This window comes from Genypterus blacodes, unplaced genomic scaffold (genome assembly GCF_046128005.1).
Source record: "Genypterus blacodes isolate CSIRO-AG114 ecotype Tasmania unplaced genomic scaffold, CSIRO-AGI_Gbla_v1 ptg000037l_1, whole genome shotgun sequence".
NCBI lineage: Eukaryota > Metazoa > Chordata > Actinopteri > Ophidiiformes > Ophidiidae > Genypterus > Genypterus blacodes.
The window spans coordinates 3,888,173-3,905,465 of record NW_027466850.1 but is presented as its reverse complement, the minus strand read 5'-3'; the positions used below and the strand labels follow the sequence as shown (position 1 = coordinate 3,905,465).

The 17,293-nt window shown below is 45.0% G+C and overlaps 1 protein-coding gene across 1 annotated transcript; it reads right to left on the bottom strand.

The window, feature by feature from the left end:
• Positions 1-6,885: 6,885 nt before the first annotated feature.
• Positions 6,886-14,678, bottom strand: gdf5 (growth differentiation factor 5). The gene is made up of 2 exons (XM_076147295.1): positions 13,735-14,678; positions 6,886-9,949 (listed from the first exon to the last, which is right to left on the bottom strand). The coding sequence occupies exons 1-2, from the start codon at positions 14,612-14,614 to the stop codon at positions 8,964-8,966; spliced, it is 1,866 nt and encodes a 621-aa protein (XP_076003410.1). The 5' UTR covers positions 14,615-14,678; the 3' UTR covers positions 6,886-8,963.
• Between the last annotated feature and the right edge of the window lie 2,615 nt (positions 14,679-17,293).

The following is a 17,293-nucleotide window of genomic DNA, read 5'->3' as shown; positions in this document are numbered from 1 at the left end:
AAACACACACACACAAACACACACACTCACACATTCTCTTACATGTGTAACCCAACATACACGCAGACACACACTTTGTCTGACTCTTTCTCACACACATGAGAGAGCAGCAACGGTACAGAATGCAAATAGGAGGAAACAGACAAATTATCTGTCTCTCCAGGAATGCCTTGATGGAGAAGAGCGTCGGGCCAAACGCTGCGACTGGAGACCGTAAAGGAATTCACGCCGCCCATACTCCGTCTCTCTCCCCTGGAACTCAAGGAGACGACGTGCTAACATTTTTTCACTGAAAAGGTTGAAACTTAGAGGCGGTCCGGTCTCGGTCCGTCTGGCTCCTTTTCCTTAAATGCTGACTATGACAAATAAATCAGTCGTCCAAAACTAACAGGCAAACACAGCGGTGAAGTGGTTAAACTAATAATCTCTTCCATTTCAATACAAATAAATGTCTGTTTCACGGCGTATGTGGATTCAACGGAGTTCTCAGATTTTGCTGTTCTCTGAGCTTGTGTGTGAGTGTGGCGGTTCTTCACTCTGATGTGGTTGATCTCAAACGAAAAATGGCGTGTGAGTGTGTGTGAACTGTGGCAGTCACAGTCCAGGAAATATATACACCCAGCTACCAGGCACCTTTTCAGGAACTCCGGAACATTTGAAGGAACCAGACAGCCTTTCTTGATTTGTTTACTGCTTGTTACTCACAGTCGGTACGAGACAGAACATTGCTTTATAGCGAGACGGAAGCTTCCCCGGGTGGGCAAGCACCATTTATAGATACTCGTGTTTTGCTTGCGTTTGAACACGGTTAAGTAAAACAATCCCACTATGTTTATATGGATGTTAGGTGTCACTTCCTCTACTTTCCATTTTCGTCTTCATACTTGAAGGATGGTGTTAAATTTAGCACTGTCCCCCTTTATAACTCGCCTTTTATATTTAGTTTTAGTATAAAGTCTGTTATTATTCATTTTCCACTCGTTTGTGCGACCACAGACCACCACAGATAGTCAAGGGTCCACTGGAAGCCCCTGATGGCAACACAGTGCCTGCTGCAGTGGATGGTGTCACTGAGAAGGTAGCACTAAAACCTTTCCCCTCAGCAACATCATCGGGATTCCAGTGCCACCAGCCTCCAGCCTGGACGTTCCTTTGCTCGTGACCCGTGTGCCTGTTTGAGACATAACACGCATGTTTCTTTAGAGCAGAATGTGTCGTATCTGCGCCCCCAACCAGCGCTAAAGGGCTCAGTACATCTGGTGCGTATTGTCACGGGAGAATTTCCTCTTGGCAAAGGAACGTCAACAGCGAGTGTATAACAGAGGAACTCAGCTGAAATGTTTGTCAAAGAGAAATAAAGTACTCGTATTACTTCCTTCTTCTAGTTCTCCTTCTCTTCTAGAACTTATCACAAACTCTTACTGCAAGTGCAAACGGGGGCCTAGCAGGAAGGAAGGAAGTGAACAAGCACGTATAGAGGATGAATACATGTATGAAAATCAACTCCAGTGAGATATTTAATACAGTGAACAGATGAAGGTGTCTGCTCGTCTGTGCTCTTTGCCACAGCGACCTTCAGTTCTGCACCAGTTACCAACACATGAAGCAAAGACCCAACAGGCGCGTCGCTCCAGACTGCGGTTCGCTCTCGGTTCATTTTGCTACGCTAGATTTTCTCAGCCGGGAGGAACCGCTGGCTATCAGATGTCAACATCCGTTTCTTTTTACCCATAAAATCATGCGTTACTTTACCTTGGTGGTTTCCTGTAGCGGGGTCACGTAACGTTCTCACTTCTTACAGCCCACACTGCGGTTTGTTGGAGGACAGACACACATGTGGCCGCTTATTCAATGCGAACAAATGTACTTAGGTGAAGGAGTAAATACTCCACAGTTTGAATAAAGTGCTCCATGTATGAATACAGCGACTGGTCTGACATCACACTATGCTGTGTAACCCCCAAAACTAGAAAATAGCTTTTGAATGCGTCAGCTCTCCCGACAGAAGAAACACTCCAGTGGACCATAGATCATTTAATATCACTTTTGCTGTAACTCTTCTGATTTCCAAAGTGAAGCTGTGTCATGATCTCTGACACACAAAAATTACTTTCAGATGTTTGGCGTTTCATATCAGGAGTTACTGTATAATACATTTATACTGAAGTCAGAGGCAGATGTCTGTGACAAACATAATATCCTCAAATTAAAATTCTTACTTTTGTTTGCTGTCAGTTTTGTCAAAGTGAAAAAAAATGTTTTGGGCTTTATAAGCGAGCCAAATTTCACAGGTGGTTAAAATGTTTTACATCTTTTAGAAAAAAAAAAACCCTTTGGCTGCCAGTGAGGGGAGTCGTGCTGATTGATGAGTCACTTGCAATGATAGATCTTCTTTTCAACACCTGGTAATGATAATGGCTCTCGGAATGAGGCATCCTGGCAGACCTTGTTGACTGTGTGTGTGTGTGTGTGCGTGTGTGAGAGAGAGAGAGTCAGGGTATGTGAGTGTGTATTGGCCTCTCTGTGTGGTCACAAAATCATGAACTAGAACAGTGAGAGTGAAAGAGACACAAAGGGAAAGAGTGAGGGAAAGACGTCCTGCCCTTCAGGGACAGCAGGAGCTTCCTTTCTGTTGACATTTAGAGTTTATACGGCATTTAAAACTAATTAAAGAAACCAGTTTGTGGGTCGGATCACTGTACACATTGTTGGATGGATGGATGGATGGATGTCCTTGGTGGAGATAAATAAACTGCAACTTTAATCAGCCAAATAGCAAATCCGCAGCAGGAAGTTTGGACTGTCCAATCTAAAGTTTAGCGCTTCAGCTGTCCAGGGTCTGAAGGATGTTGAGCTGTGGAAATACACCCCCGTCCACAGCTGTACAGTTAGACTGTGACCTGGTCTGTCTGTCTGTCTCTCTCTCTCTCTCTCTCTCTCTGTCTCTCTCTCTCTCACACACACACACACACACATACACATACACACCTTCCAACACATATTTAACACAAGCAAGCAAAGTGCAAGTGCAAATAAGTCATACTTCATAACTTTAATCAACACAAGAGAATGCATGTATGAGGCCACAACTATATAAGTAATCACACACACACACACACACGCCTACATAGTGTACATCTGAGAAAGACATACAGTTGTGGACGTACGTAGGTGTCATACAAAGCTCGCCAGATAAAGCGCTTGTGTTTTTTCTTTGAGGAGCTATTGGCACGGCCACATGATGAAATTCCTCCCTCACATCTGTCAAGGAAATCCACGACCACAAATACTTAAAAGTTAAACACCAGACAGCTTCAGCCGAGCCAGATCTGATAACGATAAAACACCCGGCAAACACGGTGCAGAGAGGCGCAGCGAAACACACAGCCAAGCACACAGAAGGATCCATGGGTGTGACGGGGTTAATATCATCTTTATTATAATCTGATTAGAACACTGGTAGTCTGCCGCAATCAATTATTTACTACACAAATCCTGACATCCACTTTACGGAATGTTCTCATAATTATATTCCTAGAAATCTAAATAAATGAAATTATGTTCAAAATTGAGTGAAATGTTTGAAAGAACTTTATTGCATTTAAATTGAAATCACTTACAAATAGAATGATGAACTGTGATAAACTGTGAAAAGCGACCAACTGTGATAAATTACTGCGCTGAGAAAAAAAAACAGTCATCAGATTACGGAACTGCAAGACGTGTGTGTGTGTGTGTGTGTATGTGTGTGTGTGTGTGTGTGTGTGTGTGAAGGAGATGTGGAACACTAACTGTGGACAAGGTGGTACAGGTTTGAGGCTCTCAGTGGGAACATAAGCCCTCCGGTGTGTGTACGGTCCACTTGTGGGGATTTTCTCTTTCACATAGACACACACGCTTTCGCAAGGCTTCCCGAAACATCATTGTTAAATGGTGTAATAGGGGCAACCATTAAAGTTGTGTTCAATGAAGTTAAGCCCTGTTAAAACAAGCCTACTTTTTTCAGCATGTAAGATGGAAGACATGTGTTTCTGATTATATTTGAGCCGGGAAACACAATAGCCCTCTTCAAACTGGGTTCTTGATCCTGTTCACTTGGATTCGGCCTGACACTTTGCCACAATCCCCGGCCACAAACAGCGACAACGAAACCCAAAACCTGCAAACAATTCATGTTTCTGCTTTTACTACAGACTCCTGCGCCGGAGAAGGAGTTCACCAGAACATAATCTGATTAAGTGTTCTGTGTGCCAAAGGCCACGGCACGGGGCCAACAGTACTGCAGTATGGAATAATGTAGAGTTCACTTCTTAAATACTCTGTTAGCAGAGGTAGAAGGTAATTCAAGTGGGCATATTGCATGTTCTTAGTTGTATTTAAGGGTCTGTTTTGAAACCTTAGTGATACTATAATGTGCATAATACACACTAATCCACTTGTGCTCTCCCTGGCTACGACGTGGCTGGAGCCTCTGTTGTGATTGGCCAGCTGCAGAAGCACCATCAGTTTGTAAGGTGGAGGACGGACACCGGTCTGAATCACTGCTCACCTGTTTCCACCTTCTGTGATACCTGATTTTGTATAAAAAAATCTATGTGTGTTTTATCCTTGTTTTTCATGAATCAATTTGAATTAAGTAATTTTCTTTATACAGTATGTATTGGGTTTTTTTTTTTTTTTAAAGGACCAACTGAAGATTTTTGTGGTTTTTCATCCAAAAACAGGAATATTACACACAGCATCAGCTCATTCTCCTTTAAAGTCATCTTATTCTGTGATAGGAGGAACTGCAGAACAACAGAAAAAAAAACTGAAGAAAGCATAGCATGAATTCAGTTTCTCCATAATGTTTCACTTCCTGTTAAACAAACACTTTTTCAGCATCATAAATCATAGGAAATATCAGTCATCATAAATCATACATACAGATTTAAATCAGCTGTTTGTATAATCCAGTGCCTGCATCTCAGATGGACTAATGTGTGGAAATGTTTGATAATTAAAACCAGACGCCGTCTCTCCGTGGGGAATTCTGTTTCCCAATGTCTATTTAACAACATTCCCCTCAGCACCTCCTTCCACTTGTTACACCTCTGCTCACATGGCTGCTGCAGCTCTCACACACTTTCATTTGTGTGACTGGTTTGCCTTGAAAGTGACTTCAGGCTTCACTATGGAATATTTGGGAACTAATCAAAGCACTGAGAGAAGGGAGAATAAGAAAAGACCTGCAGAAAATGTATAATTTGATGCAATATTGCTGCTGTGGTGTCTTCGCTGTGATGTTTCATTATATAAAGCATCACAGTTATCTGATCTCTCTCTGCGTCACCAAACTGTCCTCAAAGACAAAACACATCAGTCCTATGTGTGACTGTGTCAACACATTGTTCAATTACAAACAAAGATGATAGATTGATACATACATTCACACAATTGTTTGATCTATAGGTGGCACTGCAACAGCGCAGTTTATTTCCTGCTGGCCATGTGTCATTTTTGTTAAATTCATCCATGTGCAAAATCCAAATGAGTGATTCTGTTCTTGCACGGCTGGCTGAGTACTTTGAAGCTCATTATGTTTTGTAGAATTGATGTTTTACATACATCATGGCGACACAAACCCAGACTGAAGGAAGAACAGAGGTGCACCTTCTTCCTTCCTGAGGAGGTGTTTTGTAGGTTTGACTGGTTTTGTTGTAAATTTGTAGCTACAGAACTGCAATTGAGCACCAAATGATATTGAGGGCCGGGAATGTGTGAAACTATACGCAGACAATGTAATGTAGTGTGCAAATGTGTGTGTGTACCCGTCAACCCAAGAAAACACAGGGTTTGTAAAAACTGAAAAAAATAAGATATAAATAAAAATACATGAATGTTCGTTGCACAGTAAAGCCATAAATTTGCCAAGTGTGTCTCAGGCTATATAAGGGATGGCTGTTTAAATATGTCTTATCTCTGAATTCCATTCTGCGCCAAATTTAGCTCCGTCAAGTTTATGTGAATGATTCCTTGCTGCGTTTGGAAAGAACCTGAATGTTATCAAAAACAAACCCCCAGATCCACACGTTAAATGCCATGATCAACACAACCTGACCAAGTAATGAATTTGCATCAGGTGCGTGAATTAAAATGTATAGTTTCCGTTAATGCGTTAATGAGGAAATTGGGCTGGGCAGCTGCTACGTGACACACACACCTTCTGGACATTTGCAATAATCGCTTTCCAAACTAAACTTGAGTCCTGTTCACGAGGAGCTGCTCAGGGATTCAAACAGAAAAAGTGAATTGTGTTGATATTCCCAAGCTCCTGTCTTCAAAGTTGCTGTTTATACATCAGACCAGACGCCTACATTGTGTATTGTTATATCCAATATACCAGGCAGCTTACAAGCAGCGAGGGTTCTGTTTAATGAGGTCCTGCTCAGCCGCTCCCCACCCTCACCCTGGGACTGTCAGCTCAGGTTTTGAGAGATATCACTGGCATGCCTCAGCTTTGATTAAAGGAAATGGTTACATCATTCCGTCTCCAAGAGAAACAAGCCATTCGCTCTGCGGCGGCGGCGGCTTCGTCCAATGGCGGAGGAGCTTTACGAGGGGCAGGCGGACAGGTGCGCTTGCTAAGGGCTGTATGGAACACAGACAGACAGAGACGAGTCGTGCCAAACAATGACACTGTTGCTTCAGATGTACAGTGCGTGTTACACAACAACAGTTAAGCTGTAGTTCTCTTCTATGAAGCTTTACAGATTGACAGGCTCGTCCATGTAATCCTGCACTCCTTGCACCAAAAAGCAACACTTTAAATGCAGGTTGGGACATTCTGTAACTTAAGACGTGCTAGTTCAGATCAACAGGACCGTGCAAAGGGCAAATCTAGGTTTATTCTTTATTGTTTTGGACAGAAAAAGGTTTAAGGACATTTCTGACACATTTCTGAAATAAATCTTCACACGGCATCTTTTTTTTAACATGTATGTAAAATAGAAGGTGGCCACTGTCAATGCTTTAGAATCTGATGAGGCTTCTTTAAAAAACCCTAACTATCACGTATCAAAAGAAAAAAATAATGTTATATTTTTCAGAAAATTGATTGACGACGTCAACATCCTTCTGCTTGTTCAACCTTAAAATAGAGTCAAAACTGAGACAAGTGACCTTAAATAGAGGCTTAAAACTTGAAAATGTTCTTTGGATGAGGAAAAAAGATGACTAAACCTTCTTAAAACAAGATCTGAAGACTTGAATGCCAGTGTAGTGCTGCAACAGATAAAGAATGTCTGAAGTCAAACACTGAAAATTCTTCCTGAACATTCCTTTGGTATGCAGCATCACAGACCAGTTGGGTGGATGAACATGATCACTGTGTGGGCAGCTGACTGACCCACAGACTGAAGGTGTTGGTAATGTTGGTAACCACATTCCATTCTTCATTCAGAAACATCTATTCACTCACCTTTAAACATTGATTCATGTAGAAATGTCAATAGATGATCAGATAAATGGAGTCTTGATCTGATCACACACACACACACACACACCCCTCGACCTGACACACTTTGCGTCCATTTTCCTTTTACACCAGAATAAGCAGCATTAAGTGTGACTCTTAAATATAAAATATAAAGCAACTCATGAACACAGCGATGAGCTTTACCTGGGTTAGGGTTAGGGTTAGTACACGTTAACGTTGGGGAATGAATGAGCTTTTTTACTGTGATGCTGTGTGGTTAAATATTTATGAACTACTCAAACTTCTGAGAAGTAATTTGTGAAAACAGTTCTTACACAGCTCGCCTGTTGTTGCCTTTTGGAGCTGGTGCTTGACTCAGCTTATTAACAGGATGAAATAAAAGTGAGCATTGAACTTATTTCTTCATCACTTAATTGCAAACTAAATGAAAATTTCCCAAGAAACAGTCCAAGAAACAGGAATAAACACTGATTCAATGTTCTAAAGCAAGATGTCAAATTGTGTTTTGGCATTTAAAGGCCTTATAAATTCCTGTGATAGTTTAGTCTGCAGGGTCTGGGAGGCAGAAGTTCCTGGAGCTCAGTTAATCACACATTGTGTTATTGAAGAATATTTTATGCAACTTCCCACATTTGAAGCAGGTCAGATTTGTACTTCATCACTTTCTTGTATTTATGCATCAGAAATTCTTCACATGCTTTCCAGAAAAACACTCAGATAAATGGCTCCTGGTTGTACATCTAAACGGGCAAAGGCACAGATGGTGGAAAAAAGGCATTTTTGGGAATAAGGCAGGAATACTTCAATAGCACTTCTGTTGCACAAGAACTTTGTACAGGCGATCTGGAAATAGATAGAAATCTCACAAGCAAAAGAAAAACATAAAAGGCAGTAAAGATCTGTGTCGTTCTAATATAAGAGCTGTCTCCAGTTCCTTTTTAATCAGGATATGAAAAATGCTTCATCCAAAAATGTCTCTGCTATCTGTCAGTGTGGTTGTTTTTTGTTCTCTCACATCCACAGAAAAATCGTATCTTGCGCATCACCACCAACATCAACATTACACAGAAGAATTAGTGAGTGGGAGTGAAAGAGCATCACCTCTGTGGTCTCCAGATGAGTTTATCTTTCTCTGTTTAGTCTTTTACAGTCTTTGGTATGCATGGGCTAGTTCACTTCAGTGTGAAGATTCATCTCTGTTGCATAGCGGTGAACATTCATTTCTTGGATTCTGGTCATATTCGGCTGGAAAAACAACGATTTTGCTCAGCAGCAATCTTCCTGTTTTAGGTTTGATCGTCATATTTATCTCACTGATCGGGAGCAGATCAGTCTTTTCGTAAAGTGGAGAGCAGGTGCTTTCCTTCTTTCTCTCTCTATGCTTTGCCTTTGGCGGCTCGGGGTGGTAGAGGTGCTGAAGGTGAGGTCATTGTAAAGCGCTTTGGAGGGAAGCGCCGTAGAAGTACAGTCCATTTAGCTTTGGTCGCTACCTGCACCCACAGGACTCCACCACCATGTCCTCATACTGCTTGTAGACGACGTTATTGGCCGAGTCGATGTAGAGTATGCTGATGGGGCTGAGGCGCGTCGGGACGCAGCAGGTGGGTGGGGTCGACTCTGGGTCCATAGAGTTCATGAGGGTCTGTATGATGGCGTGGTTGGTGGGCTCTAGGTGCGAGCGGATGGGGAAGTCACAGACACCGTCACAGTGAAAGGCTTCGTACTCCAGCGGCGCAATGATCCAGTCGTCCCAGCCCATTTCCTTGAAGTTGACGTGGAGTCGTCTGCGATGGCACCGGGGTTTGGTCTGCGTCTTTATCACCTGGTGCTGGGGGAGAGACTGTACCGGTGGGTGTTGTGGCGACGGTGTTTTTTTGGCGCCTCTTGAGGCAGGAGCTCGGCGCATTCGTCGCTGGGTGAACAGGTACTCGTAGACGGTTTTGTTGTCGTGGCCCGACCGCGCCTTGATTTCGTTGTAGAACAGGTCACGTTTCTTGCTCTTGCCAAACGCTACAAAGAAGGCCTTCTCCTTGTTTGTCCTCCCAAATCGGGCAAACCCAAGAGCCCGAAGGTCCGTGGGGCGCCCACCTCTGTACTCCAGGGCCTCAAGTTCAAAGCACAGTTGCTGGGTTTGCTGGTTTTGCTGGTTTCTGAAGCCCTTGAAGACTTTCCAGATGTCAAACACTTCCCATTTGCTGCTGAATCCACTTCCACCACCCAAATCCTCTGTGGACCTCGTCTGAAGCAGAACAGCTTTCTGTTTACCTGGAGTGCAGGTGTACAACTTCAGGCAAGGGGACAGGCCTCCTACGCCGCCCCCTCCACCTCCATCAGTGGCTGATGTCAAAGCCTTGCGGGGATCAGACGGGCGCTTCCTCAGGATGCGAAGTTCGGCCCCCAGGAGCCCATCACGTTCCAGAGAGCTGATGTTGAAGTGATACTTCTGCCGTCTCAGCTGGGGCCCGCGTTCATCTGGGAGGGAGGACAGGGAAAACACACACATACACATACACACACACACAGACACACAGACATAACAAATCATACACACCATCAGAAAAAGGGGGAAAAAAACAATTTTCAAAGTGTCAATCCCAAAGTATTGACACTTGTCCTTGAAGTGCTAATATCATCTCTGTAGAAACACACGAGATAAAAACTGAATGCAGTGTATTGTTTTGTGAGAGAAAACAGTTAAGGTCCACGTCCAAATGGAATCCAGTAATAAAATCCAACATTATACACACTCACACGCTCATACACACACCCAGACCAGATCTCTCCTCTCACTCAGTTCTTCTCACGTCATTCTGCCTCCTTCCCATCCCCGACTTGAGCATGCATTGAAAAGTACATTAGAACCAGACTGGGAGACCACATCGGACTGTAAACAGGCCTGTTGTGACGGACCTGGACAGTTCGCCAGCATCTGCTACAGAGGAAACAAACCATGGACGAGTCACACATTCTGGCGCTTCTCAGTGAAAGATCTGATTAAAGCTGGAACAGAGAAAACTTGTATCGCAAACGTGCATCAAAAAGAACAAAGACTGGGACCGATGAAAGATGTTGATGTAGATATACCCTCTATTAGATACTTCATGTCAATCTGAATGAGTATAAACTATCACCACTGAAACACTAGCCACAACCAGCTTTCATGGTAGCAGTGCCACTGGCTTGCTGGTGTGAGGGGTCTAGTCCAGTCCTGTCTGCACCGGCCACTACTACTAGTTGGCCAGAGAGGACAGGAATCAAAGGAGATTATGTTCACGCTCTCACAGGGAAGCACGGCTCCCGTAGGTGAAAAGAGGGGAGTATCCACATCACGCGTGTAGGAGGTAGCACGGGGCTGTCAGCACCCCCTTTTTGGTGGGCAGTAGGGGTCTAGCACGGTGAAAGCATGGGATATGGTCGTTCCAAACAACAATGCCGAATCGGTCGACTTGTTGCTGTGTCCTGAGACAAACATATGCTTTCCTGATGTGCTCAGTTTCTCCTGGAAACTTTCAGCCATTATTTTGGTGGTCACCTTCTTTCACTTTACTGCAGCTTTGACAAATGTTGATGCTGCCACTCCACTTGTTGTAAGAATATTTCATCATACAAATTTGCATAATTATACAGTGTGTTTTGTGTTTCTGTCAATTGAATTCACCTAATAGCTCTTCTTCTTGTATTTTGAACCCCCATTTGATTTCAGTTACATTTTTACTGTGGGGTGTCATCATCACAGTGGCCTGTAGGGGCCACTAACAGAGCTTCAAGCTTTTAGTCTTGTCATTCTATTCTTTTCCGATTCGTTTCGGTGTTCTGCAGCTCTGAGCAAAAAGGCTTTTATGTTCATCAAGGTTTAAACTCTGTATTACTCCATTTCACTCAAATGCGGTCACAACGTTGCTTTGATCTGCATGCTTGATTACTTCAAGGAAACCAACACAACATGTATTGGTAAACTCCACTTGTTGACATGCGGGTGGAGAACTGGCTGTGCTCATGCTGTTTGTGGTTATGGACCCCCAACCATAGAAAAAGAGAGACATGGGATGAGGAAACAAAACAGAGGTTGAGACGAAGAAACAGAGGAGGAAGAACAGAGGATGTTATAATGACATGCGATGAAGAAGAGGAGGCATTCTGACATTTCTGGCAGTAGCGGGATGTTTTTTGTGCACATATGATATCATTCTGTAGTAACTTGTGTAGATAGCTATAATTTTCAGTGATTTCCCTGGATGGCTGCTGCTGCTGCTCCTTGTGTTTAAGGAAAATGGAAGATGAGGTTGACATCGTTGTCTATTCTGTGGTTTAACCTCAACTGCGCAGTATGCATGAACTCACTTTACGATTACTTGTATTTCCAAAACATGCAACTGTATTTCACGTTTCTCAAGGCAAAATGTCTGTGAAGGGTACAGATCTGTCAAATTCATTGGAATCAACAAATCAGACCAGGATCAAATTCCACTGGTGAAAATGTTGTTGCTGTAAGAAGTCTGGGTGATGTCTTTGATTGTGTTTGGCTCATAGTATCAGTATGTGTTAGTGATCAATACATCTGATATTCAGTTGAAGCCCACTCAGGTGATTTTCAGGTTTAAATGGGAAGTTTTCACCTGATCTTGCACACTTTTGCCTTCTTGTGCCTCTTCCTCAAGCGTCAACCTCTGCACTGTCTACTCTCTCTCTCTCTCTCTCTCTCTCTCTCTCTCTCTCTCTCTCTCTCTCTCTCTCTCTCTCTCTCTCTCTCTCTGAGGGTCTCACCAGCTGACCTCTATGTCACTAGCTCTGCACTAAAGATGACAAGCAGGTTTGTGGTGTTGTTCCTCGTGGCATCTTCGCTCCTTCCTCCATCGAGTCACACTCAAATAGTTTGGCTGTGATTACACTAGAAGAACAGCGCCCTCTCCCTGTTAGGTGAGTTAAAGCAATAACAATATACACTGTAAGGTGAAGGCTGCAGATGTTTGTATGAAAGCACCATTGTACGATGTTGATGGTGTTGCCACCTGCTGACACAGTATCAAGGCCACACTGGCTTTGTTTACACTATCACACACCGGTTTCTGAATTTTGAATTTTGCTGTCTCTATTTTACAACAACTTAAAGAAAGAAAGACAGACAGACAGGCAGACAGACAGAACGAAAGAAAGCATCAATGAGAGAGGGGGAAGAGACGTATGGAGTCATCAGTTACACCTTGGTTCACTCCTTCGACATGCAGAAGAGGTCACCAGCAATTTGCTAAGGACACACTAAACAAATAAAGCCCAAATTAAAAGTACATTAAGTGCTTGAAATGTAAACCTTTAGCGGGGCTTGAAATATTAAACCCTGGTCATTTAAACATCATTTTAAACAGTTTTACACCGTAAAGATAACATTACACAGGGGGGCCACCCTACTTGTGGCTGTGAGGAGTGTTTATTTACCCTCCTGAGGCCGTATATCACTGGAACCAGTGGTGCTGCCAATGCCGGACCAGATGGCTCCAAACGCACACGCGTACAAAAAAAGAAACAAAAATGCACACACGGACACAAAGAGACCCACATACTCACACATAAACATCAAAGTATAAATATACACATATATGTACATGTGCCTCAGAGCCTCAGTGACATCTATATGTGTGATAACTCACTGTGCAGCTCGCTCTCTCAAGTCAACTCCACCAGTTAGGAGTCTCATCTCCTTTCCCATAATTCCTTCTGAACGTGTGTGTGTGTGTGTTAGCTTTCTTCCTTCCCTATAACTCCTCTCGCCTTGTGAACCCCCTTGTGTTCCGCCTTGTAGACACTTTACAGCCCTGTTTGCAGCACCACGCACCCTATACCTGACCTCTGCACTGTTGACCTCCAGTCATTCTTCCTCAGAGCAGCTCCATCCTCCAGCGCCTCCCCACACACACCTTTGTATTGTGCCCCACACTCCTAACTCCATCCCTCTCACTCCTGCACAACCTTCCCTGTCCATGTTGCTCCTCTGTCTGTTGGTCCCAGGGCTTTGCTCCGTACTCTGGTCCTCCCTTAGATCCTGCACCACTTATTAAATACTCCAGTCCCACATCTATTCAGGTTGACCTCCTCTGCTGAACTAAAAGCCGTAACGATCAATCCAGTTGGCCACGCAGTTTGTTCCCACTAAAGCAAAATATACAGTTAATTGCCAATAAGATCAAAATGCAACCAAATTCCCAGTGTAACATAGCAACACAAAATAAATATACAACGGAGCTGATGCCTGTGACCTTTACCTTGACCTTTATCCACAAAGCTGGTGATGGTGTTGGCCAGTCCGGCCTCATGCACCGCGCTGCTGTTCAGCTCCCCGCTGGACCGAGACCAGTACAGCGACAGCATGTAGTCGTGCGGGGTCACCAGCGGCTGCTTGTGCTGCGTCTCTCGGTCCGTCTGTCTCGCCGGCGGCGCCTTGTTGCTCCGCTGTGCCACCGGAGCTGCGTGCTGATGCTGCCGGTGCGCCCCGGTGCTTCTCTGCGGCGGCCCGGGGCGCACCGGAGCCCCCGCAGCTGCTCTAGCAGGAACTTTCCCCAAAATCTTCCCTGAGGTCCCACCACCTGCTCCTCCATAAGCCGCCACTGTCCCGACTCCTTTCCCCGCAGTATACGCGCTCAGAGCCGCGGGAACCTGCGCCTTGTCCCCGCCGGGTGTCCAGGAGCGCGCAGCCTCTTTGCGCCCCAAACTGACGCCTCTGCTCCGCTGCAGCTGCTGCAGCTGCGCTCGGTTCCCCGGAGCGGCGCCGCCTCGCTGCTGCGCGGATGAAGACGTGAACGCCGCCACGGTTATCTTGTGTTTAAGCACTGTCGTTTCGCCGCGGATTAACGGAGGCCCTGCGCGGATACGCGTGATCCTGGCCGGGCTCACCGGGGAGGGTCTCCACGTCCCCGCAGCGGCCGGAGAGAGCCTGTCTGCGGCCAGAGGCGAAGTACCCACTCCGCCGGTTCCTCTGCCGTGTTGGGTAGCTTCCGCGCCGCCCGCCGTGCGCTCCGCCGCCTCACCCAGCCGGTGGTGCTGGTACTGGGCCGGTCTGGTCCGGCTGAATGAACACAGGACTGGATCCAGATAAATGAGAGTCCAGCAGCTCAGCAGAAGAGGGAGACGCCGCGCAGCTTTCATCCTAAAGCCCTTGAGCCTGCAGCCAGGCGCTCATCCTCATAAATCAGACTTGGTTATGAATCAATTGATCTGTTTAGAAGAATAAAAAAGAGAGAGAAGTCCGGTTCGGTCCAAGTCTCTCATCCTGTGAGTTCAGTCTGCGCTCCTCCCGTGGACAGATGGACACAAAGCGCGTCTCTGCTTTCAAATAAGCACCAGACCCATGAAAGATGGACGCAAAGATGCTGGCTGGAAGTTAGTCTGGTGAGTTTAAGGCTCAGATGCTCTTCATCCTCCAGGCTGTGATGTGGAGGCACCATAGTGCTGCTGGGGTTCTTCTGTGTCACTGATCCAGCCGAGCCAGAGCGCAGAGCAGCCGGACGCTCATCACACACTCCGCCGCTCTATTCTGCTGCATATCTACACACACACTTCTTTAAATCCCACTTTTTTCCGAGAGGCAAGAATGGCGTAATGCCGCTGCCTCCGTTTTTTTCTCCTTCTTCTTCTTCTTCTTTCTCTTCAAAGTTTGAACGGCGTCCAGTGCAAATATCTCGCTCACACACACACACACGCACGCACACACACACACGCCAGCCTGCAGGTGCTACAGCAGAGCCTCCAACAGACCTGAGCAGGAATTGGAAACGGAATTCCACAGAGCTGCTTTAATTAGCCCGTGATGTCATGACGTCATGCTGTCCAAAGCCATTTAACAGCGATATTTCTCCCCAAATCTTCCTCCTCCTCCTCCTCCTCCTCCTCCTCCTCTTTCCACCGGTGACTCACTCAAGCTGCAACACAACAGGGTTTGTAGGTTTCACACAGAAATTCCAGCCTATTCTAGCCGGTTGCCAGTTGCAATAGTGCCTTGCTCAGCGGCACATCAGCCACATTTTTGTCCCTCTTCATGCTGAATGCCTCGACGCTCCTAAATCTTTCAATTCTAAACAGAATTGCACAGAATGCACACTTAATTCAACATGAATGGAGTTTGAATTGTGCAGTTGTTGCTTAATAGCTAAAATGCAAAGACATGTTGGTGTTTTGTCAAATATGCTATTGGTTCAGATCCTAAAACACTTTGCCACTTTCATTTATGATGCCACGAGGGGAGCCATATTTTTTTTAGTGTCATAAAATGTTGTTACGTCCAAGCTTCAGGAATAATTTGAAGCCACAAACTCGGGTTTAAATGTTGAGATTCTGGCAGCCTAACAGGATCTCCAGCGGTTTGTAACAAGAGCCGGTGTTTTGGTCCAATGTTTCTCCAGCACTCTCTCTCTCTCTCTCTCTCTCTCTCTCTCTCTCTCTCTCTTTCCATCTGTGTCTCTCGCCCGCGCTGCTCCGTATGAGCCCATGATGGATGAACAGAAGTGATTGGATAATATGAGGCTGTCGTGGATCACACATGAACTCAACCTGATGCAGTCATTTCAGCTAAACAGCGAGCGGATATGAGAGAGTGTGACTGGCCGAGGAGCTGCAGCGCAGGAGGAGCTCAGTTACAGCTTTATGTTTGCTTAACATTGTAAAATAAAACCAAACCTTCTGTATCTACTCTACATTAATACAGTACACAAGAGGAATAGACGCCAATATTCCAGCTTCCTGGATTTATAAAGTAATTCCTCTCAGAGGTGCATGGAGCAAACACACAGCAATGAAGACGGGATGAAACATGTCAGCTGGGCTCAGGAGCTCATTATGATAGTGAATCCATAAGCAGCAGTGATGCATTGATTTTCAACAGGCTACTGCAGAAATGGAGTCTGTGGAGTTATTAATATGTTTCCAATTTGTGTCAGCACTCGTGTTGTATGATTACGGGACTTTTTTTTTTTTGCAGCGAAACTAATCACCTGGATGGATCCAGACTGTTGACTTTGTGTTAGTTGTGAAATCAGTTGAAGCAGCTATTTAGAGCCAAAACAAGTCTGTGTGTGTGTGTGTGTGTGTGTGTGTGTGTGTGTGTGTGTGTGTGTGTCTAAGGGTAATGTTAAGGACACTGACACACCTAAACACAAAGTCCAGATGCAGGCATAGGCACACACACACACACACACTCTCACACACACACACACACACACACACCTAGAGATGCATTCAAATCCAGGACAACACTCTGAGCATCACAGCAGCTTTATGAGGAGCTTTCATTGGCTCTATATGGCCCCATTAAGGTTGTGGGAATGCTTGGAGTCATGGAACTTAAACCCATGATGATCTCAGAGCTGTAGAGTTAATGATGGCGACCCTTGACCTTGTGTCTTGATCATGGTTCAGATCTTATGATTGTCCCTAGAGGTTGAATGCTGTTGATTTACTGATTCACTGAACTTTCCGCTGAGCAACATCAGCTCCAGACTTCCAGGAGAGCGAGTCATTTCCATTTCAGACTCTTCTCTTTGATCCACCGCTTTTTGTTCTTTTGGACCAGTATAATATGATATAACTAATACAGAGAGGAAACACTCGAACTGAACTGCTCTCTGATTCACAGTTCTGAGCACTAACGGGTTAAAGTCCTATTTGAGCTCCTGTGTGAACGCGGCCCTTTGCTTGAATGTGCGACTGTGCTACTCTGTCCGCCCCCGACCTTTACCTTTGCCACGCAACGACTATAATAACTCAGTGAGGGAAACGGGGGCGTCGGCTGCGCTGCTGCTGTTTAGACAGACAAGGGTGAGTGATGCTGCC

Coding starts and splice junctions, on each gene's coding strand:
- gdf5 (XM_076147295.1), bottom strand. CDS start 14,614: ATGAAAGCTGCGCGGCGTCTCCCTCTTCTGCTGAGCTGCTGGACTCTC. Junction 9,950..13,734: donor CTTTGTGGATAAAGGTCAAG/GTAAAGGTCACA, acceptor CCTCCCTCCCAG/ATGAACGCGGGCCCCAGCTG.